Source organism: Aspergillus pseudoviridinutans (assembly GCF_018340605.1).
Source record: "Aspergillus pseudoviridinutans IFM 55266 DNA, scaffold_4, whole genome shotgun sequence".
In the NCBI taxonomy this organism is placed as follows: Eukaryota; Fungi; Ascomycota; class Eurotiomycetes; order Eurotiales; family Aspergillaceae; genus Aspergillus; species Aspergillus pseudoviridinutans.
In genome coordinates, this window is record NW_025091284.1 from 1,214,110 (window position 1) to 1,240,019 (window position 25,910).

Consider the following 25,910-nt stretch of genomic DNA (forward strand, 5'->3'; position numbering starts at 1 on the left):
GAGCCTACGCCAGACGTGAGCCTACGCTATGCGGGGCCACAGTATAGCTTACGCCAGACGTGAGCCTACACACTATGAGGGTCAAGCTATAGCCTACAAGAAGAGCATTGTAGTTTTCGGAGGCATAGCAGCTATAATTTTTAAGGACACCCGGGGGATCACTGCATGGCAATATGGCCATCCTGAATTCGCGCAGAAAATAGTAGCATATCCGCTGACATAAAATAATGTTGTGAGAAAGAGAAAGATAAGATACAAAAACCAACATCTCAATAGCAGTCAATGCCAAAGTACCAGCCCAAGGTCCCGCCAAATATGGAACAACAGGGCTCGTCGATTAGACGGAGCTAATTTCTAATGAACCATGATGGGTCGGCAGCGACAGAATAACAATAGCGAAGAGGCTAGCTCCAGTAAGGCTCTTGAAGCATTTTTACCATGGCAAGGTTCTTCCTCTTGTCTTCCTCTTTCTTGTTCTTGAGCTTGAGCAGCCTCGAAGCGGACAGGTTTCCGAGTGGTTTGGGCTCTCTGAACGCATTCTCACTCTTCCTCGAAAACAGAAGGTCAAGATATCGCGAATCGTACAAGCCAGGCACATTCTCTGGAAGCTTTGCGGCCCTGATGAACCACTTCAGACCGCCAATAGTCGCGGGGACCCTTCCGAGTCTCTCCAGATCGCCCAGTCGGATAGCAGCTTCAACGAACGACATGGCAATCTCTATAGAAACGAAGACATGCTGCGCAGAGGTACTGGCAGCGCCCCTTCGAAATTCTATCGTCCCGTTAGGGCTGTTCAAGAGGTATAGGAAATTCCATCCAAACATCTTATCGTGGTTAGGGTTCATGAGGAGTACCAACTCTCTCATACTGGAAGCCTGCTGAATGACTGCAATGGTTTGTTTTCGTGTCAGATTTCTATGTCCGAAGTTCTCATTGTCCAACCAGTTGCTCCGTGCATATTCATTTGATAGCCTCTCCTCTGGTAGAAGTGCTTCAAACGCAGGCTCGAAGTGTATAATGCTTTGACAGACCTTCTTGAGCTGGGAAAGTGTGTAACCGCCTGATCGAGACAGGTGCACGTGTGTACCACAGCTGCGATTTGCGCTAATCCGGTAATTGGCGGACAAAAAATCCCAAAGAAAATTGATGTGTTCACGCCATAATGAATCCTTATGAGCCCGGAAAATCGGGGAGATGCTCTCAAGGCCCCCTGTGAAGTATGCCATTAGCTGGAGAAATAGCCAAAAAGATGAATTTACGAGACACAAATGCATACAGGGTGCCTGGCCTTTATTTGGCATATCAATTGTCGAATCCGAGTCGAGGGACCATTCTGCGAATCGCGGTCCGAGGTATGACTCGTTTATCGCATTGTGCATACGTGGATGCTTGTCTGGAGCGTACCGCGCCAGGAACTCATTGTAGGCAGATGCGACAGACTTGGAGAAGCCCCGGATGTCGCCGCCAGCAGTCGTACCATCGCGAGGTTCTAGCAGGAATTCGACCTCTACTCCAATCCCAAAGCTTCCAGTGGGAACATTTGGAGTATCTGGGACAGTTGCTTCACCCGCTAGAAGCAAGCACTCTTAGTGTGTAATCTTAGAGGCGCTCCCGTGAACTTACATCCAGGTAGTCTTCGTGCTGCTGGAGGAGCGGGAGGTGGGGGTGGTGGGGTTTTATGCGCCATTGACAGAACCCGAAATATGTCCAGCTCAAAATTTTTGGAGAATGAAAAGACCGTCTGTTTTTTGCTACGGTTGGCTGCGATTCAGATCAACCAGGAGGAAAAAATCGCTTTAATTTATATTGGAAAATGGGCATTTTCCGGAGCACCAGGAACACATGTCAACTGGAATAGTACGGTCAGCACACCGAGATAGTAAGTGCATTTCTCCCTTTGGCGCCTAGAAATATGATTATCAAATCTGCGAGATGATGAGAGCCAACAAACGCTGTTTCCGAAGCATGTCTGAGACAGAAGACAGGGGAACAGCTTCAGAGAAGTTTTGATAAAATTAAATTGATGTACTTGGCCATCGAGCCATAAGAGAAACAGGTGGATTAGATCCTGATTGGCAAGCGATGGATGGTCGGCGTTATAAATAATCTGGGCGGCTTGTCAAGTTGCCAACCGCCAACCTGTACCTTGGCGGTTACAGTATTACATAATCAAATCACGAGTATCGTTATCTAGTCAGGAGCAAGCGTCTGATTAGGAGCAACTTTTCACAGGAACATCTTTTTTGATACAACATTCTCAGACAGAGCTATGTACCCGTGATTCTTGATTTAGACCGATTATACCGTTACTTACCTCTCATTTACTCGTCGTACGCACGTCATCTACAGTGAGCATGGCCAGTTCAAGGCTACCAGAAAGCAACCATCCTCCTCCCCCTCCGCCGCCTCCACCTTCGAATCCTCACTCAAAGATATCTCCCTACGTCCTGAAGCTCAGGAGCGCGCCTCCTGATTTTTTCTACCAGGCTCCAAAGCAGACGCCAGCCGTGGATTTGTTTGCCGCACCCTGTGGTCCTTACTTTTTCTACGGCACATTAACAGATCCCTTGATGATCGGAGAGATTCTCGAGCTAGATGAAGAACCGAAGCTACGGCCTGCATACATTGTGGGATACGAATGTAAGATGTGGGGTCAATATCCAGCCCTACTTGATTGTCCAGGCTCTGTTGTTGAAGGCGCAGCGTACCATGTCCACACAGCGCGGGATGCCGAGAGGCTTGCTGCATATGAGACTGGAAACTACCGTGCCGACGCCTGTCTCATCAAATACATGGATGGCAAGGAACCGTCGGAGGATCTCGGATACACGTTCAAGTTTGTTGGGGACCAGAGGGAACTAAGCGAGGGCGAGTTTGACCTAAAGGTCTGGTTGAGACGGATGGGAAGGCAAGCAGCGGCTAATAAATTGGAAGCTGCTAAAAGCGAGACATAGGCGATGGGCTTCTATCTTCATTCTCCCTACTTTATTGAATCTATGTATTTACGGTGCAACGTCCTCCAGCGAGTAACGATACATAACATATCTGATAACTTGATGACTAACGGAAATATCGAGCATGGCGAGTAGCAGGAAACCGCGGTTGACCTCTAATTTACCTTGTGTGCCTGCTAAGGAAGGACCCACGATCACAACCAGTGTAGTTTTGTATTTCTCGAAAAGATCAGGTACATACCAGCTGTGGAATCACCAGTACTCTGTATGCAATTCAGGAATTAACGAAGTTCTGATTCTTCGAAAAGCAGGAAAATACCCAGAACGTATACCTGCTCGGGTCCTGGTTTCACGAATTAGTTACTCTAGGTATTAGTCTGCCGCGTGTACTTATATTTTCTCTCTATAGGGGTTCTAAGCACCTGCTACTGTTACTTTCAGCCACAGGTAATACATATTCTAGCTTATGGACTGGCGCCCCCTGATACCATACTGGAAATATGATACCTGTAGCGAATATGGCTCTGATAGGGTCGTTCGGGGACATGGTATTCTAATAGCGTGCGCTCTAGCTTAGGCTCATGTACAGCGTAGTCTCACGTCTGGCATTGTATAGCCTATGCTATGCACGGAAAAGCCTCATAGCGCAGACTGCAGTTGTGTCCCGATATCGCAGTTAAATGTACTTTCGCTTAGAATGCTGAATTTCCGAAACACACATCATCAGTAATGCTATCTTGCGTAGATACTTACTGGGAATAACCATTCACAGTTCAGCCTCCTCATCTCTCTTGGCTCGCCACAAATCGCCGCTATCATTCCCACATAATATGAAGCGGTCTTTTTCCAGTTTCGACCGCACGTCATCTGGGTTTATGGTAATGATAGTACCATCGTGATACGAGGCATACCACCAGCCCCTCCTGTTCTGGATGAAAGAATCGACCAAAGCCAACTCATTTGCTGCAGGGTAGTAGAAATGCGGCTCATCTTGGTCATTGTACACGTAGAGCGCGTAGTCCCAATTCGACTTCTCAAAGTGTGCTTTTGCCTGACTCGGGGATAGTCTTTGCACCTCCCTTGGAACGCGCCTCTGCCAAAGGTCCAGGTCATATGATTGCATTTGTCCGGCGTTGGCAACAATGATCTCTGTGGTGGATGCATTGATAGTTGGCGGGAAGGGAGTTGGTAAGGCAGCAGGCACTACATCCTGAGTTACTACCGTCTCCTGAGGTGGAGGAAGAAGGCGTTCTCCAGTGAGATCATGCCTCCCCGTCATTTCTAACTCAAGGGACTGAGCTCCTGGGACTTGAGGCTGCTTGGCCACCCTTTGGTTGTCAAGATCCATGCCCGAATCTCTGATGTCAAGTGATGGCGGCTCAGACATTCCATCCTCGTGCAGTGTAGGGTGTAAGGAAACCAGACTGGCAGAAAGCGTCCTCCCTTCATCGACCATGGTCATTTCCCTTGACGGCGGGGGGCGGTTTCCGAAAAACGCGCGAAAACCATCTCGCGCTACTGCAAAAGGAGTAAGATCAACCGCGTTTGCTGCACATTGCATATCTTGATATATGTTCTCCACGGAAAGAAATAGCGCTGCATCCTCAAACATGTGCTCAGTTGGCATTCCACACCTGTCTTTCAACCTCCAACGGTGGGCTGTGTTTGTAGTCATAGCTGGGCATAGGGCTGGTTTTTGGAGTATATCGGTCATTGGATGACTCTGTAGTATTCTTAAAATCCTGGAGGACTTGAAACCGTGCTGGATCGCAGATCGTGCAAAATATCCCCAGTAATTGCCGGTAAACTCTTTCCTGTGACCCCTTCGGTCTTGTAGGGGTTTGAAGTCTGTTAGGTACGGGAACAAGCGAAGAGCGGTCAGCCACAGATGCTGATAGGAGAGCCAAAACCGGTCGTCTGACGCTTTGTCAATACTGTAGAATTTCCTCAATTGTCTGCGTATTGTACCTCGGAACCTTCCTGGCAGAAGTTCCCTCAGGAGTATTGCTGCTGGTTCTAGATATTTAGTATTCTCCATGAAAGTCGTCATCGACGGTATGATGCTATCAATAGCCAAAATGCGACTCTTTAGCACCTCTCGTTTGCCTCTGTCGGTGATACGAGGGAATATTTGGCCTTCTTTAAAGAGGTTTTCAATATAAACCCTATCGGCAGACGACCAAACCGGGGAGCGCCCTTGGACATACTTGACATCGGTTGAACTTAGTAAGTCAGTATCGAATCCTTGCATGATTCCAGCCCAGATCGATCGCATATGTTGCACGAATGTTGCCAGCTCCTCCGGACATTTCATCCTAAAAAAGCGGCGAATATTTCCGAGATGGAAGGAGAATAGAAGTGCCGGAAACGGAACCAACTCGTCAAGAGCATCGCAAAACGGTTTGTAGTATTTTGATGCATGCAATCTCTCGTAGTCAACACGTTTAGAGTGTGAAGTGATCCGGTTTACCCATTTTGCCACTTGCAAGGAATCGGATCGCAAGTGGCTTGCACGGATCTTGTAGTAGATCTCGCCGTCAAAGAAAGGCATAGAGTTTTCGCATTCTTCTGACATGATCTCTAGGTATTTGAGTGGGATCTCTGATTGCCGCTGTCAGCGTTCAAGCCTAGTTTTCTGAGGAGATATGAAGGGGTCTAGCCACCATCTTCATTGAGCAAGCTCACCGACCACCACCGATCTTGCGGCTCATTGTAGAACTTTTTGGCTGCCTCCCAACGATGCCTGCCTGACAGGGCTAGAAGAGTCCGTTCGTGCGGTAGATCGAGGAACGGTGGCTCAGCATCCTTGATTGACCCTAAAGGCAAGTTTGCAGCCTCCAGGGCTTGCTGTAAATACTTGGGAGATATCAAGACTGGTATTCGGTTTTCGTGGGCTAACCTCTGACACGAGTAACTGCTGAAGATCTCTAAGAGACGCTTTTCGCAGTCTTCGTTCGGCGTTCGACTTCCAATAGAGGGGAAACGTAGACTTTCCAGAGGCACCCGGGCAGCCCCAAGGTAGGCTCTCGTTTTGATTAGAAGAACTTCCTGTTCAAGGTCCATACCGAGCTCCTTCAGCCGAAGAGAATGTGCTGAGTATGACTAGGAGACCAGTGCACCATGCTAGTATTTATGACAGAGTTGAAGACCATGGCACGTACTTGGTCATAATGGGAGTTCCATTTGCGCTGTACTAGACGACCCCAGGATAGCTCTCTGGAAGGTGAAACGGGTGGCATGAGAGGTGGAAGCGACGTTGTTCTCTTTACTTCTTCGGACAGCAGTTTCACGGCTGACTTATTCTACTTTAGTACTACCTATATACGTGGGGGGATAGTAAACAGCCAGTTAGCCTTTCGGGTGACGTAACTGCCCGATTTTACCGCAAGACCACGAAACCACGTGGTAGAAGCAGATTGATTGGACATCAATCTCATTTGCATATCGTATATGGACCTCAAGCTTTTAGACGACAATAATTATAACAATCTTCCTCTGAACCACAGCAATTGACATACAGTATGTTTCTTCCAGGCAGCCTCGCCGCAGACCGTAGGCTTGTCCCAAATCAGAGCTCTTTCAGAGTCTTTTGATCTTCCTCAAGACCCAACCACGCATAGCACCTCTTTTCGCACCATTCTTTCTCAGATACGCTTTTGTGGCTTTGGATTGTGCCGTAGGCTTTCCTGCGTGCACCAGCCATGACAAAGGCGTCGAATACATGTCATCCATGGAGTTGATGTTCGCTCCATATTCCAATAGAATCTTTACGGAACCCAGGGCAGCATACTCTGCAGCCCAGGAGAGAGGTGTCCGCCTGTTCTGATCCAAATCGTCTTCGAATGCACCGGCTTCTAAGAGATAACGCAGTAGCTCGCAGCAATCTCCCATTGCCGCGTAATGGATGAGAGACCTCTTAAAAGGGCCTCGGGGGTTCGATGCGCCCTTTGATTTCAACGACGAATGTGCAGCATCCAGGAAAGCCACTATATCCTGGTCGAGCTCGATTTCTCGGATTTTCTTCAGGCGTAGGAATTCACCATCGATGATAGCCATGGATTCAGGGGGGATTCCCATCTTCAATTTTCTTGAGCTAGACCCTGCGCACGAGGATTCCTTGTGGCCGGACTTTCTATCCATATGGGCTGCAAAATGCCAAAATATCAACCATTCAATTATATTCGGAAACAAATTGACTATTCAAAACTGGAAGATCGGCAGTTAAATTCAGCTGTAGTTACAGCAATGATTCTTTCAAGTTGCCGGTGGTGAGCACGGTACCATGATATAGCGACTGAGCCCCGTTCCAAGGCAGTGGGAAAGAACTGTCCGTTAGGCATGAAACTCCTGGATGATCAGACGAAGGTTGGGCGATCGTCGGAGTCAGCGATTCTCCCTGCCCCTCGCTTCTGAGTAGTTGCACTGAAAATGAGAGTTTCTCCTCGCAAGCATTCTTATGCTTACAAGGGCAAAGTACTCTGGCAACCCCTGGCTTGATGGTTCGCTGGAGTGGTTGCAAAGCAATACTGTATGAGCTGCCTATGCTATGCTCAGAGGCAAAATCGGTGTTCGGGTCGCATTTGTTTTGACTGTTTACTATACCGCTCCCTTTACCGAGTACTGCACATGTCTAATGCGCGCCTTTTTCTGGGTAAGTGACGTAAATGGAGCTCCGAACAAATCTGGGCTTGGACGAAAGGCAATCTCGAGGCCCTGGCATATACCTCTCTGAACTTACTCTTCTCATCTTTCACAACCACTAGATATTAATTATTTTAGCCCATTAAAGTAAGCTTACAGAGGCCTTATTAAGGAGAAGATGCACTTAGGATACAATCATATTAATAAGTTTAACTTCCTTTTAAGTATATCTAACAGCTCATCTAGAGGTTTTTAAGCCTCTAAATATCTAGAATAGCTTCGCTGCACCTGGAATCTACCCTTTTAAGCTAAAGAGGGTGCTTAAGAAGCTAAATATCTCTATATCCAACTAAACCCCCCTCTAAGCCGCGCAAGTCAATTAACCAGCTCCTTATAGCTTACTACACCTTATATACTTCAGCAATTACAGAAGTAAGCATCCTTAGTTAAGAAGCTCCTAAAATAATAATAAGCTTAAAGCCCTTTAACACCTTCAAAACTAGCTATCCAGCAGCTTATTAAGGGTTGTGAGATGGCTATATATAGCACAGCTCTACTAGTAAAGGAAAATCATGATGTATGTACAGCTAATGAGAAGGAGAAGCAGAAATCAAAGAGATCTAGATGCCAGATAACTCCTAATGAAGGACTCTACATCCAGGAAGCTAGGGATCTTATCCAGGTAAGAAATAAGCAAAATAGGGCTTCATCTATTAATTCTGCACCTTTACCTTTAGAACCACTAAACACGCGCCACTAAGGTGTTCTAATTACTTCACTATAGGGCATACTAGAACCAGATGCCCTACACGCCATACTAGCTAGATCTAATAAAAATATATTGTTTTGGTTGATTTGGATGGCTTCAAATGTTCGAACACGTCGAAATCGGATGAGGGGTGGGCGGCTCACCCGGGTGGGCTGCTCACCTGGGAATTACATTACTTGTTAGCATCTTTATCATACATAGCATGACAGATATAAATGTACAGTATACAGTAGTTCCTGGGGGCGAGGTGCGCTCCCCTCAAGTGATTTGTTTGTTTTTGAGTTCTCTAACCTCCAGTTAGAAACAACCTCAATTAACAAGTAATTGAACATCACGTTGCGTATGTAAAACAAACTCACCAAGTAAACTCTCAATCATAATCACTCTTTCTATAATCGTAGGGCTTCAAACCCCCCAGCCAGAGCCAGGGGCCCCCTGAAAAGAAATCATCAACTAGATTAAGAAAGAAACTCCACAATAAGAATAAACAACATACCAAAGGTAAAAATATATATCTCATGTTCACACCAACACCACACTCACATTCTCAACCAACATGCGTCAACAACTCTCTCTCACAACCAAAGAAAGTAAACACACCTTTTCCTCACTCGAATATTCACTTCACTAATAAAAACACTCCAACTCCGTAACTAACATAGGGCTTCGCCCCCCCAGGCGCAGCCTGGGGCCCCCCAAAAAAGAATCCAACAATAACCAACAACTGTACGTTTTAAAAACAAAAAACAAACATCCAACACGTTGCATAATCAGCATGAACACTTCCAACCTTCAAAAAAAAAAAAATAACTCACCGCAACATACAAGTTGCTAACCAACCAAAGTAACACTTCAACCACTCCGAATATCGTGTCCACAACAAAAACGATAATCTTCAAACATCAGTATCAACTTCCAAAATAAACATAAACAGGACGTACCAGTCCAACCCTCAAGGCCATTCATTGCCTCCGCATACCGCGTGAATACACGCTCTCTTTCCACCTCCAGCTGTTTTCCAACCAAAACACCAGACTCCAATGCTTTCACATAAGCAGTAACCAAATTAAACGCCGACATATAATGCTCCTCCCACCGATAAACCTCTTCCCGAGACATCGACGCTCTAGCTCCCTTAAAGACAGCCACACCAGCGCGAAAATTCTCGCGCAACTTCTTCAAGAAAGAAGAATCACTATACCTGTACCAGCATTGCTCAGCACAGTCCCTGTCTAGCAACTGACGGTTAACAAAAACCGTGATAACACAAATAAAAAAACATACCATGAACATGTTGTAACAACGCATTACAACTACACAAATGCATTTTTTTCCTGGATGGGCTTACGTTTTGCCCCGTGGTTTGGCGGATATGACGTATCAGTGGGCTCGTCAGGGAGTTCAGAAGAATGTCGTTGTTGACATTGAACGTCGAGTTTCGTCGAGTCATTATGATGGGATTTATTCTTTTATTGAAGAACGCATGTGTTTGCATGATTTGTCTGTTCAGAAGGAGAAGTTTGATTCTGTTGACTTTGACTATATTAATGTTCCTAAGTTGTTGGATTCATAGATATATATATTTTAGCGTCAGTCACAGAGTTACGTTGGTTTCACGTATTCGATTCAGAAAATCCGGGGGGCCCCAGGCTCTGCCTGGAGGGGCGAAGCCCTTCTTTACAGGTAGGGCAATTAGATTTTAATTGTTTTCTTTCTAGTTGGTCTATAGAACGACCTAAGGTGGTGTTCAACTACGTGATAGTTAACTAGTCAGAGAAATTCCTGGCTGACATAAGCCTTTTACGGACGCTCGGGGTAACGATTCTGCTTTACCAGTATGTATGCTCAAAGTATACATTAGACAATGTGTAGTCAGTATGGCAGGCATATTCAAATATTCGTAAAAAACAGCTAAGAACTGTGCCTTAGGTAAAGTGGCCGCTAATCTTTAGGATAGGGATAAAACATCTCTATTAAACGCAGTCTGTCCATTATGGCCTCAGATCACTGGGAGCAAATATTCTTTCCTGAACACGCTGCTGGATCATAAGTCATCCGTCAAGACTGTTTCGCTGTTGATTACTGTATCTGCTGCCCTAGAACACATACAAGTCAGCAAATTACATCATTGGCATCTTTGCTTTACACCGTACCGAATCATTTGTTCTAGAGCCAATTGATCTTCCACTTTATTCCTATCCTGCCGGTCACGCATTTGATTCTCCACTTGAGCGACGACATTTTCCAATATCTTCTGCTGTTGTGGCATGAGGGTCCTAGATAGAGATTTCAGAGAAGTCACATAAGAACTGACGGAGCCCTTTGGTCGCCCATTATCGGTACCTGTTTGCGTTCTTTGAGGATGCTGACTTTCGAGCCCGGGAAAAGGAGGTTTTTTGAGAATAATCGTAGTTTCACTATGCGTGTCCGAATCGGCGCAGACTAGGGATGCATCCAAAACTCCGTCAAGGTCAACAGCAGCGATGAGTTCTATTTCCAGCCCTCTACCTGGCGCAACCAACGTGCATAGAGGTGTAAGATCAAAAGCGCCAACAACTTTGCGCCTACCGAACTGCCCCTCAAGGAGTTTCAGGTTTCGTGGCAAACTGAGATGAGACGGGACCGCCATGCGGATCGTTGATTGGCGAGTGAGCACTGCGTTGCGTGGCCATATCTGGACCAGACACCCGGCATGTAGCTCTAGATATGTAGCGCTGGGAACGATGTCCAGAACAAGGAGATCATAACAGAAGGAAGGGCTAAACAGAGACGCGGCTTGTAAGGCCGCACCCCGCGCACAAGCCATATGAGGACACCAGATTCCGCCTGGCGAATGGTCGAAAATTTGCACTATAATTCCGTGGAACCGTGGCAATAGTTCTGAGTCGCCCACCAGGACCACTTCCTGCACATCAGATATCTCCAGATTGCCATCTTTCAAGACTTGACTGATGAGTGCCTTTATTGATTTGGCGATATCACTGCACATATTGTCGAAATAATCCATATTATTGAATGAATCATGGCTGACTGACTCAGGTACAGACGGTGATGCCTCCAAAAGTTCACAGGCCTCGAAAGCGGGGTCATGATTCCTTCCGCGCATTTCAGGTTTGAAATGCTCGAGCAATCTCAAGTCATAGCTCCTTCTATCCAGCCAAGCGTCACTACCGCTGCATTTGATTTCGAACAAGCCATCAGAGACCTCGAGAAGGGTGGCATCTGCTCGGCTCGCAGCAGCATCTAGGACCAACATGAGACTGTTTCTGGGGCGATCAACCCAGTGTGCTATACCAGCCGCGGTTGGTGTATTCAACAGCCGGAGGACAGTCAGTCCAGCCCGGCGAGCCGCATCTCTCGTCGTCTGGCGTTCGAGGTCCCCGTATGATACGGGGACAGTAATGACGGCATGCTCAACAGGCTCGTGTAGATATGACTCAGCCAGAGATCTGATCTTACGCAGAATGGTCGTAATGCGGTCCTGATGGATAAGAGGTGACGAATTTTCCGCGTTATCCAGGCTGGACCCCCGATTTTGCCTCGGCCTGTTACCTTCACTTCGAAGAAAATCGGCGATAGGAAATTTTTTGCGTCCCTGTGAGTCTTGGATGATGTCCACTCTTCCATTCCGAAACACAGCAACAGAAGAGAGCTCCTCACCTAGATCAACACCTTTTCCACGTTAGTAAATGTCACAGACAAAGAAATTTCGGGTCATACCAATAGTCAGCAGTGCCATATTTTCTGGGATAGATGTCGTGTCTTGATGTTGTAGACCACCTGAAAGTCGGTGGCCTATTACATTTATTTATATCGGTACTCTTACAGCATGTCATGCTTGAATTGATGATTCATGATGCTTCGATGTTGGCTGCGAGTACCTGATGAAGGGTAGCTTTCAGCTGCTTTGTGTTCCAAGAAAAATAGTACAAAGCGGAACTCGAGCTCAGATTCTACAGTATTGTACATAAAGACGACGAGATTCTTTACTTGCAAATGCCGGGATTGACTGGATCATGTGAGGCTAGTGTCTTGACTCTTGAGCTAAGAATACTCTAGCTGCGCCAAGCTGGGTCTGGCGTTTAATGATTCTCCATTGAGGGGAACTAAATACTCCTCCTTGGACTGGAATCATTACGATAATGTATCTCCTTTAGCAACAGGCGATAGTCCTATTCCGTTTGTAAGCTCCCAGTCAAATCGTGCACCCCTTTGACGAGATTACGATGGCCTAGGTCCACCTGTTGCCGAAAGAACTTGATGGTTCCAGCTCCAATGTCCGAGGCGACAGCCCTGCACTTATCGTCCAATTTAGAAAGGAAAGTGACCACGAGCGGCTCAGCCGAACGCTCGACTTCCGCTTATACTCCTCGTCCCTAGGACACGCTTGGTCAAACATAATATCACGCCTCAGAGAAACGCAGCCAACGTACGTCATGAACTCGCGATAGAACCATGAACAATGCTGGAATGGTGCGGAAGCGGGGTTTGCGGTTGCAGTGTTGTGGTCGTGGGGTTGTTGCTGATTGCTGCTCTCGTGGGAAGGAGCTGAAGTGGCAGTGGACTTGGCTGTATCAGATACATATTCCCTCACTGTATGTAATCAACTGCGGGAAAGAGTGAATAGCAAGGAGTACTACGATAACCATACATTTTTGTGAGTTGCTGTTCAGGGAGTTTCTCCATACATAATTCCTGGTCACCCATTGCCTGATGACTAAAGCCTGTGAAGCGATGAATGCTTGTCTATTGGAGGGGACCAGAAATCTATCCAACGATGACCAAGCGAGGGAGCTAAGCCACAAGGGGACGGGAGTCACGTTCCAACAAGCGATGACCCAGTCACGTGACAGGTCACCGCCAAGCCGGAGGAAATCAGACACTGGTGCTTTGGATAATAGTGCACTTAGCATTTTAGCGCTCTTGTATGGGCAACTCTGAGAGCAACAAGTGGACACTTTACATTAATGGGTCCAATGTTGGGGGGTTCGCGTTGACCCTGAAATTTGCCAAGAAAAGTACCCGTGGGTACTTTGCACTGTTTGCACCAATAAGAGCTAGGCAAACTATGCAATATTACTGCTTGTGTCAATTTGTTCTGTTTGCATAGTACCCGTGGGTATTTCAGCCTTGCCAAGAAAAGTACCCAGCTGGGTATACCCCGTGGGTATACCCAGCTGGGTAAATTTCCTTAACTGGTATAAATGCATTGTTTGCACCCGTGGGTACTTTTCTTGGCAAAATTTCACGAGTGCAAACAATACAATATTAACAAATAAGGTACTGTTGCACTGTTTGTCTTCGTGGGTACTTTTCTTGGCAAGAATTAAGAGATGCAAACAGTGCAAAGTACCCACGGGTACTTTTCTTGGCAAATTTCAGGGTCAACGCCAACGCCGTCAGAGTCCATCTTCAAATTCACCTTTTGATCTGGCTCAAGACAGCCTTGGTCAAACTGATTGTGATGAGGTAATACTCCAGGTTGCGACCACGCTTCAGCAGCACACAGGTTTTCCGGGCCATTTGCCAAGAATCGGTGCAATGTATACCCACCTGGGTATCTCTTACGATGCTTGAGTATATACAGCATCCCCTATGACTATAAGATCGTAAGCCTCGCAAATACGATTGCGTTCTGGTTTACTCAATTGCTAAACTCGATAGATATGGACGTCTCAAACAAACGAAAGGAAGATTCGGATGTTAGTCCTTCGCCGAACAAAATCAAAAAGCGGCCACCACCTATTCGTCCTTGCACCACTGCCTCGCTGGACGATGTCGCATTCAAATGGACAGCAGCCGACGTGCAGGACCATTATCGTCTTGAGACCGTCCTTCATCCCGGCCACCACCTAGGATTTCTGAAGAAGTATCCCCACAGCGCGGTGTTCGTTCAATGCACCAGCGCGCCACCAGAGCAAATGCTCAATCTGAAGCCAGTCATTCATCGGAACGTCGTTCAATTATGGCGCGTTTATACGAAGGGCGATTCACTCTCTATGGTTTATGAAATGACAATCGCGTCGTTGAATGATATCTTGAGTTTTCGGCCCCACTGGACCATCGCGGAAACAGCTGCAATATGCCATAGTGTGCTTTCAGCGTTGAAGTACATTCACGGGTCATTGGGGATTTCTCATGGTGACCTCGGAGTACGTAGCCTCCGGCTCGACTCGGATGGCCTGGTAAAGATCGGTTAGTGTGGAGTGCATTTCTTCCACTATCGTTATGCTCACCCTCTTTTTGCAAGCCAACATTGGCGAGAGCTTACTTCGTGGGAACCATGACTACGATAAGGATATCCGGGATTTCGGTGTTATTGTCAAACGAATTGCTGAGCCCAACGAGCTGAAACTCCCAACATTGGCGGACTTCCTTTACCGCGTCGAACGTGGCGAAAGTGCCTCGGATTTACTTCAGGTAAGTTGCAGTTGCGTTGCGTTAGGCCTAAACCAAAGCTTACTATCGAGATGCAGCACGAGTTTCTAAGAAATTCTAATGGCCCAGAACAACTTGCACACTGTGTCATTACTTGGCTTGCCACTCGAATCTTCGTTCCGTAGGTCTTTGGGGTCATTTTGACTTGTATCTCCGGACACAGCTCACACACGAAACGACCACTCTACGTCCATTAGCTGACAGGCCATTCAAACCAATATATTACACTAGGTCTTGGTCCTTTAATGCATCAGCTAAGCTCGGAAAGAGCGTTCTCAATGCCATTCGATGCCAGTAAGACGATTAGATCGTAATTCACATGTCCACCGTGTTAGAGCCAGCTGTTACAGTTTCCTCCTGAAATCCTATCCCAAAAAACCTCTCATAGCTTCGATTTGACTCGCTGAGCTGAATCGAGAAATCCCTGCCTCCTTTCTCTAGCGCTTTGCAAGCGGTCTTTACTTTGTCCAGACCTTTGCGACAGGTTTCAAAAGCGGGAATGAGCTCCTGCAGAGTAGCTTCAAGGTCCGATGTTGCCGGGGACGGAAACAGTAGTAGGGCGTGTTCGACGGCCGCAAATGCGATGTGGAACTGCGTAAGGGCATCATGGATCTCGTCCGACCCATGATCAAGAGACTCCATGGCGGGGACGACAGTTCCTTCGTGCAGTGCGATTCCTGCCGTCCGTGCTCGACGCAGCCATCCATTCTCAGCCTGAAGGAAGGATGCATTATACACGGCCCTCCGGTACTCTTCTCCGTCGGTGAGTCGCTCGTGTTTCGCGGCCTGGAGAGATGAAGGCGACGTCTCCGCGGCTGAGCTACGGCCGCCTTCAAGCGTGATGTAACACTCGAATGAACTTGGGGTTCCAGGACGATCGGGGGAGGCGCTTGCTCCTGGATCGCTGTACACGGAGAGACTGTACTCAGAGTGAGGGTGTAGCTGCTTCATACTTGACTTGGGTTTGCCTAATCTCGAGTACCCAGTAACTTGTGCTTGACATGGCATGCTCTTATGGCCCTCATCATAGTGGCCAGAGGGTGGCGCCATTCAACCTAGTGGGTCATAGATTGCCTTGGATCCACGGGCAACCTTCCCATTGAACTTTTACTGAAGGTCCTTGCGCACGCCCTGAAGGTTGCATCGTGCGCGCTCACTATAAGATCCCAACGCCCTCGGTGGATAATCATGGACACACCGCGTTGAATTGCGCCATGACAGATCTAGGGTCAGAGACGTCTTCGATGTCTACTACAGCAGATGTACGTTTTCCTAATAGTGGATAATCACTGATATTAACCGTAGCAGCATGCATGCGATCTCTGCGGATGTCTGCTGGAGGGACAACCGCAGTCTGAGCCGTACCCGAACTATGAGCGTCAGGACGTTCGCCTAGCAATCCAGGCCCTTCACAGACTATGCGACTCCCTGGATCGCACATCTATAGGCCTGATGCATGAGTTGGGAAATATGACCAGCGGACAAGACAGACTGAGAAGAGAGCTGGCCGAGGCGGAGAAGGAACGCGATGCTCTTCAAAGACGTTTGAATTCCGTCGAGACGGCATACGAGGCTAAGAGTATTCTCTACGATACGACGAGGGAGCTTTTCGATAAGTTGATGGCTGGATTTGACCTCCGAGTGGATCGGGAAGATAGAGGAAGCGTGCGTTACAGATCGCGTTTGAGTCCAATTAAAGAGTAGAAATCGAAATGGATACGTTCATCTTGCTATCATTCCATAATTGCGAGGAGCAAAATGCTTGCGTAAAAATAAACCTTTACTGCTTTGATAGGCCTTTCAATCAGTGTTGGCTGGCAATCTTCCGTCAACTTGTTGGTGGGGTCCGTTTTACGGGAATGATACATATAATCTCTACAATATCCTCAGCCGGATATAGATCTGCACCGAAATTCGAATGCATCCCTCAGTCAGCTCATAATGGAAGCCCAAATCACCGTAAATGTTAGATTGCCTTGTGCCACATCTGCTCCGTTCTGGAGAATTCTTCAGGAGGCGGAATTTACCTCGCTGAATTACAAGTCCTCATCTTGCACATGTACCGCTCAGCTTCGGATCACCAGCGGTAGGTCCTTGCAAGAGAAAGGTTAAACCGGCTGTGATTGCTTACTTTTCTGATTGCAGGAGTAGAATGGACGCAGCCGAATAACGTTGATAAGTACCTTACCAGTAGCGGACGGGGATACCGACGTCTACTAGGTCTGGAGAAAAGCGACGAATCGATACGTGCTTTCGTCGACTGGGTCCCAACTTGGGAAGTAGCCGGAGACCAGACTGGGGATAACAGATCCTTCCCAAGGCCATCAGGTCGCGATTATTCTAAGTGTAGCCGGATACTCGAGAACCGGGTAGGAGCCCATGGCCCTGAGCAGCTGATCGAATGGCTCCCTAGCTGGGAGGATGTGGCGGACTTGGACCTGAAGTCCATAGAAGAGTTTGAGGGAAGACAGGAGGATATCTTCAGCTTGCTGGCCATAATCCAGGCGGTAGTTAAGGAGGGGCCTCAGGAAACCAGATGTGGTTAGTGGTCTATTGCATAATTGATTGGACCTATGACTTGTCAAATTAAGGGGCAGGAACGGGACAATCTGCTATGTATTTTGCGATAGTCAGAGAATAAATATGCACCGAAAAATTGAGGCCACAGTACCTTTCCCGGACATGACTATATGCCACATAACAGAGAGGTGAGTGGCAACTTACCTGTTTTATAAAAGTCGACCACCCGTCGGTTACTGTAGCACTTGGACCCTGGCAGAATGAAAACCCACCATGTCCTGCGTTTGTTCCAGCCACGACTGGTTAAGGCTTGTTCAGCGCTCAACAGGCGTTTACGTGCACCATGGAAGGTGCCTAAGCCACCTGAGGGAACGGTTGATCTCTCCACGGACCCAGTTACCTTCACTCACCCTCTTCCTAGGACAAAGACGAAAGGATGTCGCACTCCGTTACCTATTTCCAGAAAACCAGATCCCAGCCGGACACCCTAGTCTTCAATTAGATGTAGACAATCGAACACTATTTGCCGATCATCCGTTTCTGTTTGCACAATGTGATCCTCATATTACACCACTGGACCCCGTGCCCAACGACGGTGTGCGAGAGGAGATCCACATTCACTGGGCCTCTCCCGGCGATCGCCGCCTCTCGGACATTCTCCTAGCTCGTGTGCTTTTCTTGTTTGTGGATGTCATCTGTATCTTCGCTGACGATATCGGTGGCCTAGACGCAGTGCGCACATCACTGTCGACCTGGGCGACAGTGGGCCGAAGCGCATCAAGTCTGGAGCACCGGCCTCGCGTTCTGATCGTGGCCGAGGCAAACGGCCAAAGCGTCACCCATGACCTTCTCGATGAGAGCGACTTCCTGTTTCTGCTGATGCAGGACCGTAACGCAATGGAGGTCTTCAGCACTCCGAGTTTGCTCCACTTGCCTGGGGGAGACCTGTCCAATATGGCCCGGCACCGGTCCTTGAGGGACGAGCTATTGAAAGCGGTGGATTTGAGCCGCCGGCATCGGAAAGAGGACGGATACCTGTTCTCGGCGGCGCATTTGGACCGCTTTTTCCATTGTGCTCTCACCCATGCCTGCCGCACACCACAGTTGCCGTTTGACTTCGTCCAAAGCGCCCATGGAGCCAATGCGAGAGGCGTGGCGCACAGCTCCCACCTGACCAACTTCTTAGCCCTCACAAGCGCGCGGGGATGGAAACATGAGGATCAGGCCGCCTTCATCGCTTCAACGCTCCTGGTGGATGCATATCCCCAGGAGTCACACTGTAAGTAACAGGCTTCTCAGCCTGGACTGGTCTTTGAGCGGGGCTGACCTGTTCGCATAGGCTTTAGCCCGGCAGCTATCTTTGACTCGTTATACCGCCATTTTTGTGAAGAAGCGTTGAGGTCCAGAGGGTTTCCGTCAACGGTTTGTCAACTAATTGAATTTAACCTTGCCCAGTTTCACACTCGACTATTGCTTGGTCAAGGACCTCCACGTCGAATCCACCAGACCAATCTAGCTGGGTGTCGAGAACTCGTAAGAGGCGTAAGCTCCCGCCAGACCTGCTTGGGGTGCTTGTTCCGACCACCGCAACACGTTTTGTCATGTGAGCATTCTTATTGTGACATCTGTGCCGCAAGATACGGTCATCCCGTGGAAGGAGCGGAATATCGATATCTTGTCGACTGTTGCGTTATCTGTCAGAAACCTTGCGGCAATCTGGTTAACGTGTTGCCGCCTACGGCACCCGTTCGGGCAATTTGCATAGATGGCGGAGGCGTTCGCGGTTTTATCCCATTACGATATCTCGTACACATCCAGCAAATTCTCGGTCCGGAATGTCCCTTGCAGGACTTGTTCGACGTAGCGTTTGGCACGAGCGCTGGTAAGCACTCCCGAAGCGTAGCAAAATCGTTGCATATAAATAACAATGGCATTCAACAGGAGGGATCGCCGTGCTGGAGTTGTTCCATCAACGTCGACATATAGGCGAATGTGATATTGCACTCGCCAATCTCATGACGAGATTTTTTCAGAGACACCCTCCGCCGCGATCTACCCTCGCAAAGGTCTTCCGGGCGTTCAGATGCTGGTGGCGGGACGGATGGTACAACGCAGGCATGTGGGACGAGCTTTTGCAACAGGAATTCAGCACTACACGCGGCATGTTTGACGTCCAGCCAGTGTCAGGTACAAAAATCGCCGTGACGACAACGGTGGGCAGACCCGTGTTGCTCATCAACTATCGCCGAACAACCGAATCCCAAAGTGGTAAGCGCGAACAAGCCTTGTGTGGACGCAGAGGATTGTGGCTGAACAAGATCTTGGAGATTACTACCATGCTCATGAAGCCAAGAACGCGGATGAGGAGCCTAAACTGTGGCAATGGTTCGTGACGCTTCGTTACCCATTCACTACTTGGTGGTAAGGCGCTAATTTCAAACCCTAGCGCACGAGCAACCAGCGCAGCACCAATGTTCGTCTCCCCCGAAGAGACTAGGCCATAATCACAGAGTAGGCGAACGCTAACGAAAGGCAGTTTTTTCCCACCCATCGACCTTCCAGGCATTGGTACTTGCGAAGACGGTGGCCTGAAGCAGAACAATCCTGCTCCAATCTGTCGTTCTGAGATCCAATTGATGTGGCCATCACGGCCTCTGCCTGCGACGCTGGTAAGCCTTGGCACGGGGTCAGGCTTCCATCGCCGACCGGAGTCCCGCAGTGGCCAGCGCCGCCGTTCTTGGACACGCGGATTCGCTTTCCGGCTCTATGACACGTTCATGGCATCCATGGATGCAGAGCAGGCTTGGAACGAGCTGTTGGGCCAGCTTGATGAGGCACATAAGCGGCATTACCATCGCTTGAATGTGGTCTTTCCTGGACAGGAGCCGTTGTTAAACGCGACAGGGCTAGTGAAATGGATGACAGACCTGGTTGATCAGACGGCTTCAATCCAGGTCCCGCCAGTGCTCACCTCCCTGGCACTGGCTAGTCTTTTCCTGGAACTTTCTTCCGCGCCCCGTTGGGAGGAGGGACACTTGCATTGCGTTGGAGCGATCAGGTGCCGTCTCAAGGGGAACGTACTTGTTGATCTCCTCAGGAAGTTACATCCACAGGCCGCCACTTACGTCATAGGCGCTGTGAAGTTGGATATTTCTCCAATCGAAGACGCGATCTGCGACAGCTGTTCTAGATACTGTGTACCTGTAAGGTTCGCGGTCGAGGGGCATGACAGTCAAATCGCCTTAGCCCTGGAGCTTAGCAGAGACGAACAGCAATTACTGGGTGGTTTCCCAATCTCACTAAGGTGGCTCATCGAACGACAGGGATTTGAGTGCACCAACTACGCCACCGACTGGCTAGACCTGCCTAGACGGACTGAGTGCAAAGCATGTGACTTGCGGATCAACCGTAAAAGTGCACTTGCGCAGCCAAGCCGCCGTTACAGGAAAAGGGTTCGTTTTATTTAGTAGGAAAAAAGAAAGTTGGAATGCTCCTCACATGTCTCTCTACGGATGCTCAGGTCGTGTGTAGGCGCATATGATCACTTCCTGACCCACTCCTCGTCTTTAGTGAAGGGAAAGAGTTTGGCCTTAATAACTAGTACTATACGGAGTAGTACAGAGTAATTAAGAAGCAAAACAGCCTCCAAAATACAGACTTGTTGGATATTTACTTTGCCAGTGATCGACGGGTCTCGATAAATAATTTATCAAAGTTCACTGGTCAAAGTTTATTTCGAGAATTAGCGGGGTTTTCCCTTCATCCTTTCAATTCATTCTCCCAAACTTCCCCTATCGTTGCTCATTCCTCTCTCGTATTCACTTCAGTCTGGCACGCGAGGCCTCTGTTGGCCCTGGTCGCGTCGTGTCGGTTGGCCCATACTGCCAATGCTGATATGGTTGCTGATGGGTGGGTGGAACTGGACAATACTGCTGACCACGCAATGAGTTGGAATATCTGTCTTCTACACGCTGGCAAGTCGCTCTTAAAGCGGCAACCCACTGGCAGAGCTCGGATTCAGCATGCTGTAAAGACAAGCTTCTCGCCTCCAGTTCGAAGAAAATAGAAAGAACGGGTTGGGCGCTCCCTCCTTCTCCAGACAACATGCCGCTCAAACGCTGGAACTGATCATATAATTGGAGGACCTCACCGCGCGTCTGCGCATGTCGGTGGCGTTCCTTGTTGTAGTCACCTTGGAGTTTGGTATTCTCCCTTTGCATCCTTCCGAGCTCGGTTTGCAGCGCTTGTATGTGCCACCGAAGATTCTGACAGTCTCTCCAGTATAGGTTAAGCTGTTCGACCAGAGGGCCAATCTCCAATTTTTGGTCGGTTGTCGGTGTAGAGACCAGCATCCCGGGAATCTACTGACCCGTTAGATAAAAAGTTCAAGACTTTCTAATCGCAGCAGATACCGTTTCTGCCTGAGGCTGGTTCTCCATGGCATCTATCTGTACCGTCTCGTGGTTCAATGAGATTTCGTGGTTAGTGATCGATGGGTGTTCTCGTATTCATATATAAGAGGGCATGCAAAACAGTGTCCTGAGTCGGCTAGAGTCCTCTATTCGGGCGACGGGCGCGAGATTGAAGCTGGACATCGAGACATAACAATGCATAGACAGCTACAGTGCCTCAAGTTCAAAGAAAAATATCCTTCCAAGCATACCTTTACGAAAGTACGAAAAATGTGCCATCTCCAGTGTCTGGACCGCCCGGCGTGTGATGAACCGGTCCCTTGGGACCATTATAGACAAGGATAATGGAAGACCACCTATCAGACACTGTCTTGGGACGACTGTTGGAGAGATCAAGGAAAGTATCGTTGTTGACCAGTCAATGCTGTTGCTCACCATATTTGGGCGTTGGGTCGAAGATTGAAGGAGTTACCTCCTGCGACATTATAGAACAACGCCCACCCGCCATGACATTAGCATTCAGATCTATTCCCTCACTGCGACTTCACAGAGGCCACGATGGTAGCGCCTGAGGTCAAACGACAAACCCTGGAGAGAGTGGTACGCCGAGGTCCCCTTTTCGTCTCCGTTCTTGCTAATAGCTTTGGAAGCAAGCCTTCATGCAGGTTTTGGATGAGGCTCTGAACGACGATGATGTTGAGGGCACAGATGTTAGCGACAGAAACCGCGTCTTGGAAGCATTGGTAAGTACCTCCTCATCTTCCAACGCTTCCTCCTAATAGCATTGGCAGGTCGACACGATCAAGGACACGATCAAGGCCCTCTTCCTTCCAATCCGCGACCGGGCTCGGAAGTCAGCTAGCATCGCCCAGCTTCTGCGTGATATCTCGAAGGTGCTGCGCTCAGAAAACGAAGAGGAGCGGCGTGGTCCTCCAGCTTACAATAGCAGGAGGGCCCGGAGGAACAGTGTATCTTCCTCTCCGGTCTCCGCCACTGATACCACGGATGAGAATTCTACGGACCTAGTGGAGAGTAGTCCAAACATACAGGGCCGCCAAAATGGATGGGAAGGGTGGATACCAGACGTCGGGGTCGCAAATCCGATGGATTTAGTCATTGACCATTTAGTCATTGACCACACCGACCTCCCTACCATACTCGAAGAGACTCAAGTACCGGAAGGCATGCCGAGCACGATAGCAATGGATGGGATCTGCGCCGGCCATGATTTTGAAGCTATGCTTGCGCTTGTTGCTGACATGGGAGACACGGAACCGTTCCCTCCGCTTGGTTCGGCTGCGGAGATTGATGATTTGTTGTTTGTACCACAGCCAAACACTCATCCGGGTGCGCTTCTCCCTCTCCCATCATCACCGCCACCCGAACTAGAAACAGATTGGCTCGCGGGCAACAGCTCGGACTTCCCTTTGTTCCCACCGTTTTTGGAGTCTACGCAACAGGTTGACCAGCTTGGCGCGCCCTCGGAACATACTGATGAGGTGCTTGAGCTCATCACCAACACCTCCCCCCTGTCGGCGGCAGCTTCCCCTCCAAGTTCACTGAACCCTGGAGCTCTGGTTCCAGCCAATTTGCAATCAGAAATGCAAGCCATGGAGACAGCAATGGAGAGAGGGGGCACATTCGGCATATCAACCGGCAACATATCGGACCAGTTCCGATGCGCATTCGGAGTCTTTGACGGCAGTTTCGTCAGGACTCTGCTGGAACAGCTAACCCAGTCCGACAGGGTTGTGGGAGAGGAGGTCATAATATACTTTGGAAGCAAGCTGGCTACGCTGCATACTGCATCTGAAACGTGGATTGGCAGAAGAACCTCCTTACAGGAGTTGAGCCACAGCCGACGCCGGTTGCTGATTATGCTATGGGGTAACAATGAATGCTCCCTGATCGAGGTCCAGCCTCACATCGGACGGTTGACACATTACAAGTGTTCTCAGGCAGATGAGTCAATGGTGTCGCTGTCGATGGAACACAGTACTTGCAGCGATTGTATAACGACTGCACAACATGTCAATGGCTTATTGCGCCGGGAAGGGAAGCTAGTTCCCAGCTGGGAATATGTGGTACAGAATATACCGACGGAACTGGGGTATGGCGCCCTCTGGCTTATCTGGGTGACGCGGCTACGGGCCGAACGCGCGAGTCCGACGGAACCAGTTCCGGCCGGCTACCGGTTGACGCTAGCCCGCGAGGTCCTGCACGATTTCAAGGCGATGCAAAGTAGTGATTCGGTCCTCAAGGCAGGAATGCCTTCAAACACTCCCACTCAGCACGAGATGTCAACAGTGATCGAAGATTTCTGGACGCAGTTCGGGAATGAGAATGGCTTCGGTACAAAGCTATGGGATACAGTACAACAGGTTTCGGCAAGAGTGAATGCAAAAAGTATGGAGCCCGTCGGGCTTGAACGCGCCAGCGAACTTGTTCAACTGGCCGTCAGCATCGGCTCACCAGATGTTCTTCTGGCACTTAAGGATTGTCTCCGCCAGGTTCGGTCGCAAGTGCTTTCCGCAAACGCATCATACCCCGACACACCTTGGGGCACGTTTGATGCCTTGCGCGGACACCAGCGGAAGGAACATCTGTCCATTATCGGCGTCAGGCTTGGTAATTGGAAGCTCCAACAGCTGAAGAGAGACCTTGACGGTGGTATCGATGAGGTTGTAGACCACGTTTTGAGTGCGAAACCTCCATCGGCATCTGCAAGCCGAAAAGAGATCGCCGAGCGACTCAAGGACAAGAAAGCAAGCTACTGGTGTCACATCGTCGACTACGTGGGTAACAAGGACCCAAACATTCTCTGCCTACTCCCTCGCACTGTAACCATTGGCCCTCCCCGCTGGCCCCGGAAGTTTAACGCTACTTCTTATAGGGACCTTCCAGTTTGGGAGTGCAAACTGTTGGGGGAACTGTGCGCCGACCTACGACCACAAGTGTTACTGTCCGTGGATGCGGATCTATCGAAGGATCTGTTTTATATGAGAGATCCCGCCGGCCAATATCGAATTGAGACCTTAAGTGACGAGCAGATTGAAGAACAGAAACTCAATTCTGATTTTTTGGTGGGTATTTTGAAGAAAATTCCTACAGATTAAGGGAAATCGGATATCTTCGCGACGGTGGTCTTCCTTGGTATGCAGCGTCTTTGTGCTCTTCCTACTTCTAATGCCCGCATAAGTCGCCAGCTAAGTACACTACATACATGTTATTTGATCTAACCAATCTAAGTTCGCGCGCCTTTCAGTCCACGGAGATAGTCAATGAAAGTCCAGGCGAGCCGTGTCTTGTAGTTCGAACTGTTTCTCAACACGGAAACAAGTTCAGAGATCGCAGACTTTCGGGGCCTGTTATTCCTTCTTCTAAGCATGGCAAACATGGCAAGCATTTCATGGCGAGCCGATTTGCATCACTATCGTTGTATTGATTGGACAGCCTCGGATCGCATAGTTGTCGTCAGGTTCGTGGTACACGTCAGGGCAGTCGCCGTCGCCACGATCACACACCACCGGCTGGCAATTCTTATCAGAGGCTATTGCCGTAAATCCTTCCGCGATGAGTCTTGAGCCGTTGGATAGATTGATGCAGGACACGTCCCAATAGATCGTTGGATCGATGGCACTGTACTCAAATTGAAGGACGTCCGTCATGTCCGTAGATGTTGCGATCTTGATAGAAACGCCGGTAGAATTGACATTCGGCCGCCACGTTTCATTGTAGCGTCCCCCGTTAGCCGGCAGGATGTGCAGCGGCCCATCCTCTACGGAGACGGATCGGACGTAAAGGTTGGTGCTTAGATAATTGACAATGCTGACTGCTCCATGCCAGGGAGGACGGCGGATAGGCTGTGTTAATGTAACAGTCAGCGCCGACAAAGCCACAATGATAAAGATCATCATTGTGTGCTCAGCCATCCTTTCCAAACCATCGCATGAGCCCTCGTTCGGCTGCTCTAGCATCGCGGAGGCACTCCTTCAGGCAATATTTATACGGAACCTAGGCCGGCATCATAACGGTGATGCCCGTACATTGGCTCGTCAGGCAGAATGGCCATGTTGCACTTATCCATAAAGCCTACTTGACATCCAATTATTTGTTAACCACGCCGTGTACCTGATATTGTGTACTGTACTATAGCACATGGAGTCCCTTTTAGAC

General features: G+C 48.9%; 14 protein-coding genes across 14 annotated transcripts; 7 read left to right on the forward strand and 7 right to left on the reverse strand.

Annotated features, from left to right (window-relative positions):
• Nucleotides 1-404: 404 nt before the first annotated feature.
• Asppvi_005865 (uncharacterized protein) lies at nt 405-1,687 on the reverse strand (the record flags this gene model as incomplete). The annotated part of the gene is made up of 3 exons (XM_043301777.1): nt 405-1,210; nt 1,277-1,570; nt 1,624-1,687. The coding sequence occupies 3 exons, from the start codon at nt 1,685-1,687 to the stop codon at nt 405-407; spliced, it is 1,164 nt and encodes a 387-aa protein (XP_043157712.1).
• Nucleotides 1,688-2,354: 667 nt separating this feature from the next.
• Nucleotides 2,355-2,954, forward strand: Asppvi_005866 (gamma-glutamylcyclotransferase family protein; the record flags this gene model as incomplete). The annotated part of the gene is made up of 1 exon (XM_043301778.1): nt 2,355-2,954. The coding sequence occupies one exon, from the start codon at nt 2,355-2,357 to the stop codon at nt 2,952-2,954; it is 600 nt and encodes a 199-aa protein (XP_043157713.1).
• Nucleotides 2,955-3,720: 766 nt separating this feature from the next.
• Asppvi_005867 (uncharacterized protein) lies at nt 3,721-6,193 on the reverse strand (the record flags this gene model as incomplete). The annotated part of the gene is made up of 3 exons (XM_043301779.1): nt 3,721-5,565; nt 5,640-6,056; nt 6,116-6,193. The coding sequence occupies 3 exons, from the start codon at nt 6,191-6,193 to the stop codon at nt 3,721-3,723; spliced, it is 2,340 nt and encodes a 779-aa protein (XP_043157714.1).
• Nucleotides 6,194-6,533: 340 nt separating this feature from the next.
• Nucleotides 6,534-7,031, reverse strand: Asppvi_005868 (ankyrin repeat domain-containing protein; the record flags this gene model as incomplete). The annotated part of the gene is made up of 1 exon (XM_043301780.1): nt 6,534-7,031. One exon carries the CDS (start codon nt 7,029-7,031, stop codon nt 6,534-6,536), a length of 498 nt encoding a protein of 165 aa, XP_043157715.1.
• A 3,458-nt stretch (nt 7,032-10,489) lies between these two features.
• Asppvi_005869 (uncharacterized protein) lies at nt 10,490-12,103 on the reverse strand (the record flags this gene model as incomplete). The annotated part of the gene is made up of 2 exons (XM_043301781.1): nt 10,490-12,036; nt 12,085-12,103. 2 exons carry the CDS (start codon nt 12,101-12,103, stop codon nt 10,490-10,492), a joined length of 1,566 nt encoding a protein of 521 aa, XP_043157716.1.
• Nucleotides 12,104-14,030: 1,927 nt separating this feature from the next.
• Asppvi_005870 (uncharacterized protein) lies at nt 14,031-14,927 on the forward strand (the record flags this gene model as incomplete). Its single annotated transcript, XM_043301782.1, has 3 exons — nt 14,031-14,559; nt 14,615-14,784; nt 14,841-14,927. The coding sequence occupies 3 exons, from the start codon at nt 14,031-14,033 to the stop codon at nt 14,925-14,927; spliced, it is 786 nt and encodes a 261-aa protein (XP_043157717.1).
• Nucleotides 14,928-15,117: 190 nt separating this feature from the next.
• On the reverse strand, nt 15,118-15,753 carry Asppvi_005871 (uncharacterized protein; the record flags this gene model as incomplete). Its single annotated transcript, XM_043301783.1, has 1 exon — nt 15,118-15,753. The coding sequence occupies one exon, from the start codon at nt 15,751-15,753 to the stop codon at nt 15,118-15,120; it is 636 nt and encodes a 211-aa protein (XP_043157718.1).
• Nucleotides 15,754-16,016: 263 nt separating this feature from the next.
• Nucleotides 16,017-16,506, forward strand: Asppvi_005872 (uncharacterized protein; the record flags this gene model as incomplete). The annotated part of the gene is made up of 2 exons (XM_043301784.1): nt 16,017-16,064; nt 16,111-16,506. The coding sequence occupies 2 exons, from the start codon at nt 16,017-16,019 to the stop codon at nt 16,504-16,506; spliced, it is 444 nt and encodes a 147-aa protein (XP_043157719.1).
• Nucleotides 16,507-16,743: 237 nt separating this feature from the next.
• On the forward strand, nt 16,744-17,348 carry Asppvi_005873 (uncharacterized protein; the record flags this gene model as incomplete). The annotated part of the gene is made up of 2 exons (XM_043301785.1): nt 16,744-16,888; nt 16,948-17,348. The coding sequence occupies 2 exons, from the start codon at nt 16,744-16,746 to the stop codon at nt 17,346-17,348; spliced, it is 546 nt and encodes a 181-aa protein (XP_043157720.1).
• A 247-nt stretch (nt 17,349-17,595) lies between these two features.
• Asppvi_005874 (uncharacterized protein) lies at nt 17,596-18,721 on the forward strand (the record flags this gene model as incomplete). The annotated part of the gene is made up of 2 exons (XM_043301786.1): nt 17,596-18,601; nt 18,669-18,721. The coding sequence occupies 2 exons, from the start codon at nt 17,596-17,598 to the stop codon at nt 18,719-18,721; spliced, it is 1,059 nt and encodes a 352-aa protein (XP_043157721.1).
• Nucleotides 18,722-19,337: 616 nt separating this feature from the next.
• Asppvi_005875 (uncharacterized protein) lies at nt 19,338-20,789 on the forward strand (the record flags this gene model as incomplete). Its single annotated transcript, XM_043301787.1, has 2 exons — nt 19,338-19,707; nt 19,855-20,789. The coding sequence occupies 2 exons, from the start codon at nt 19,338-19,340 to the stop codon at nt 20,787-20,789; spliced, it is 1,305 nt and encodes a 434-aa protein (XP_043157722.1).
• Nucleotides 20,790-21,140: 351 nt separating this feature from the next.
• Asppvi_005876 (uncharacterized protein) lies at nt 21,141-21,761 on the reverse strand (the record flags this gene model as incomplete). The annotated part of the gene is made up of 2 exons (XM_043301788.1): nt 21,141-21,683; nt 21,735-21,761. 2 exons carry the CDS (start codon nt 21,759-21,761, stop codon nt 21,141-21,143), a joined length of 570 nt encoding a protein of 189 aa, XP_043157723.1.
• Nucleotides 21,762-22,292: 531 nt separating this feature from the next.
• On the forward strand, nt 22,293-24,850 carry Asppvi_005877 (uncharacterized protein; the record flags this gene model as incomplete). The annotated part of the gene is made up of 3 exons (XM_043301789.1): nt 22,293-22,334; nt 22,385-22,477; nt 22,526-24,850. 3 exons carry the CDS (start codon nt 22,293-22,295, stop codon nt 24,848-24,850), a joined length of 2,460 nt encoding a protein of 819 aa, XP_043157724.1.
• A 291-nt stretch (nt 24,851-25,141) lies between these two features.
• Nucleotides 25,142-25,711, reverse strand: Asppvi_005878 (uncharacterized protein; the record flags this gene model as incomplete). The annotated part of the gene is made up of 1 exon (XM_043301790.1): nt 25,142-25,711. One exon carries the CDS (start codon nt 25,709-25,711, stop codon nt 25,142-25,144), a length of 570 nt encoding a protein of 189 aa, XP_043157725.1.
• Between the last annotated feature and the right edge of the window lie 199 nt (nt 25,712-25,910).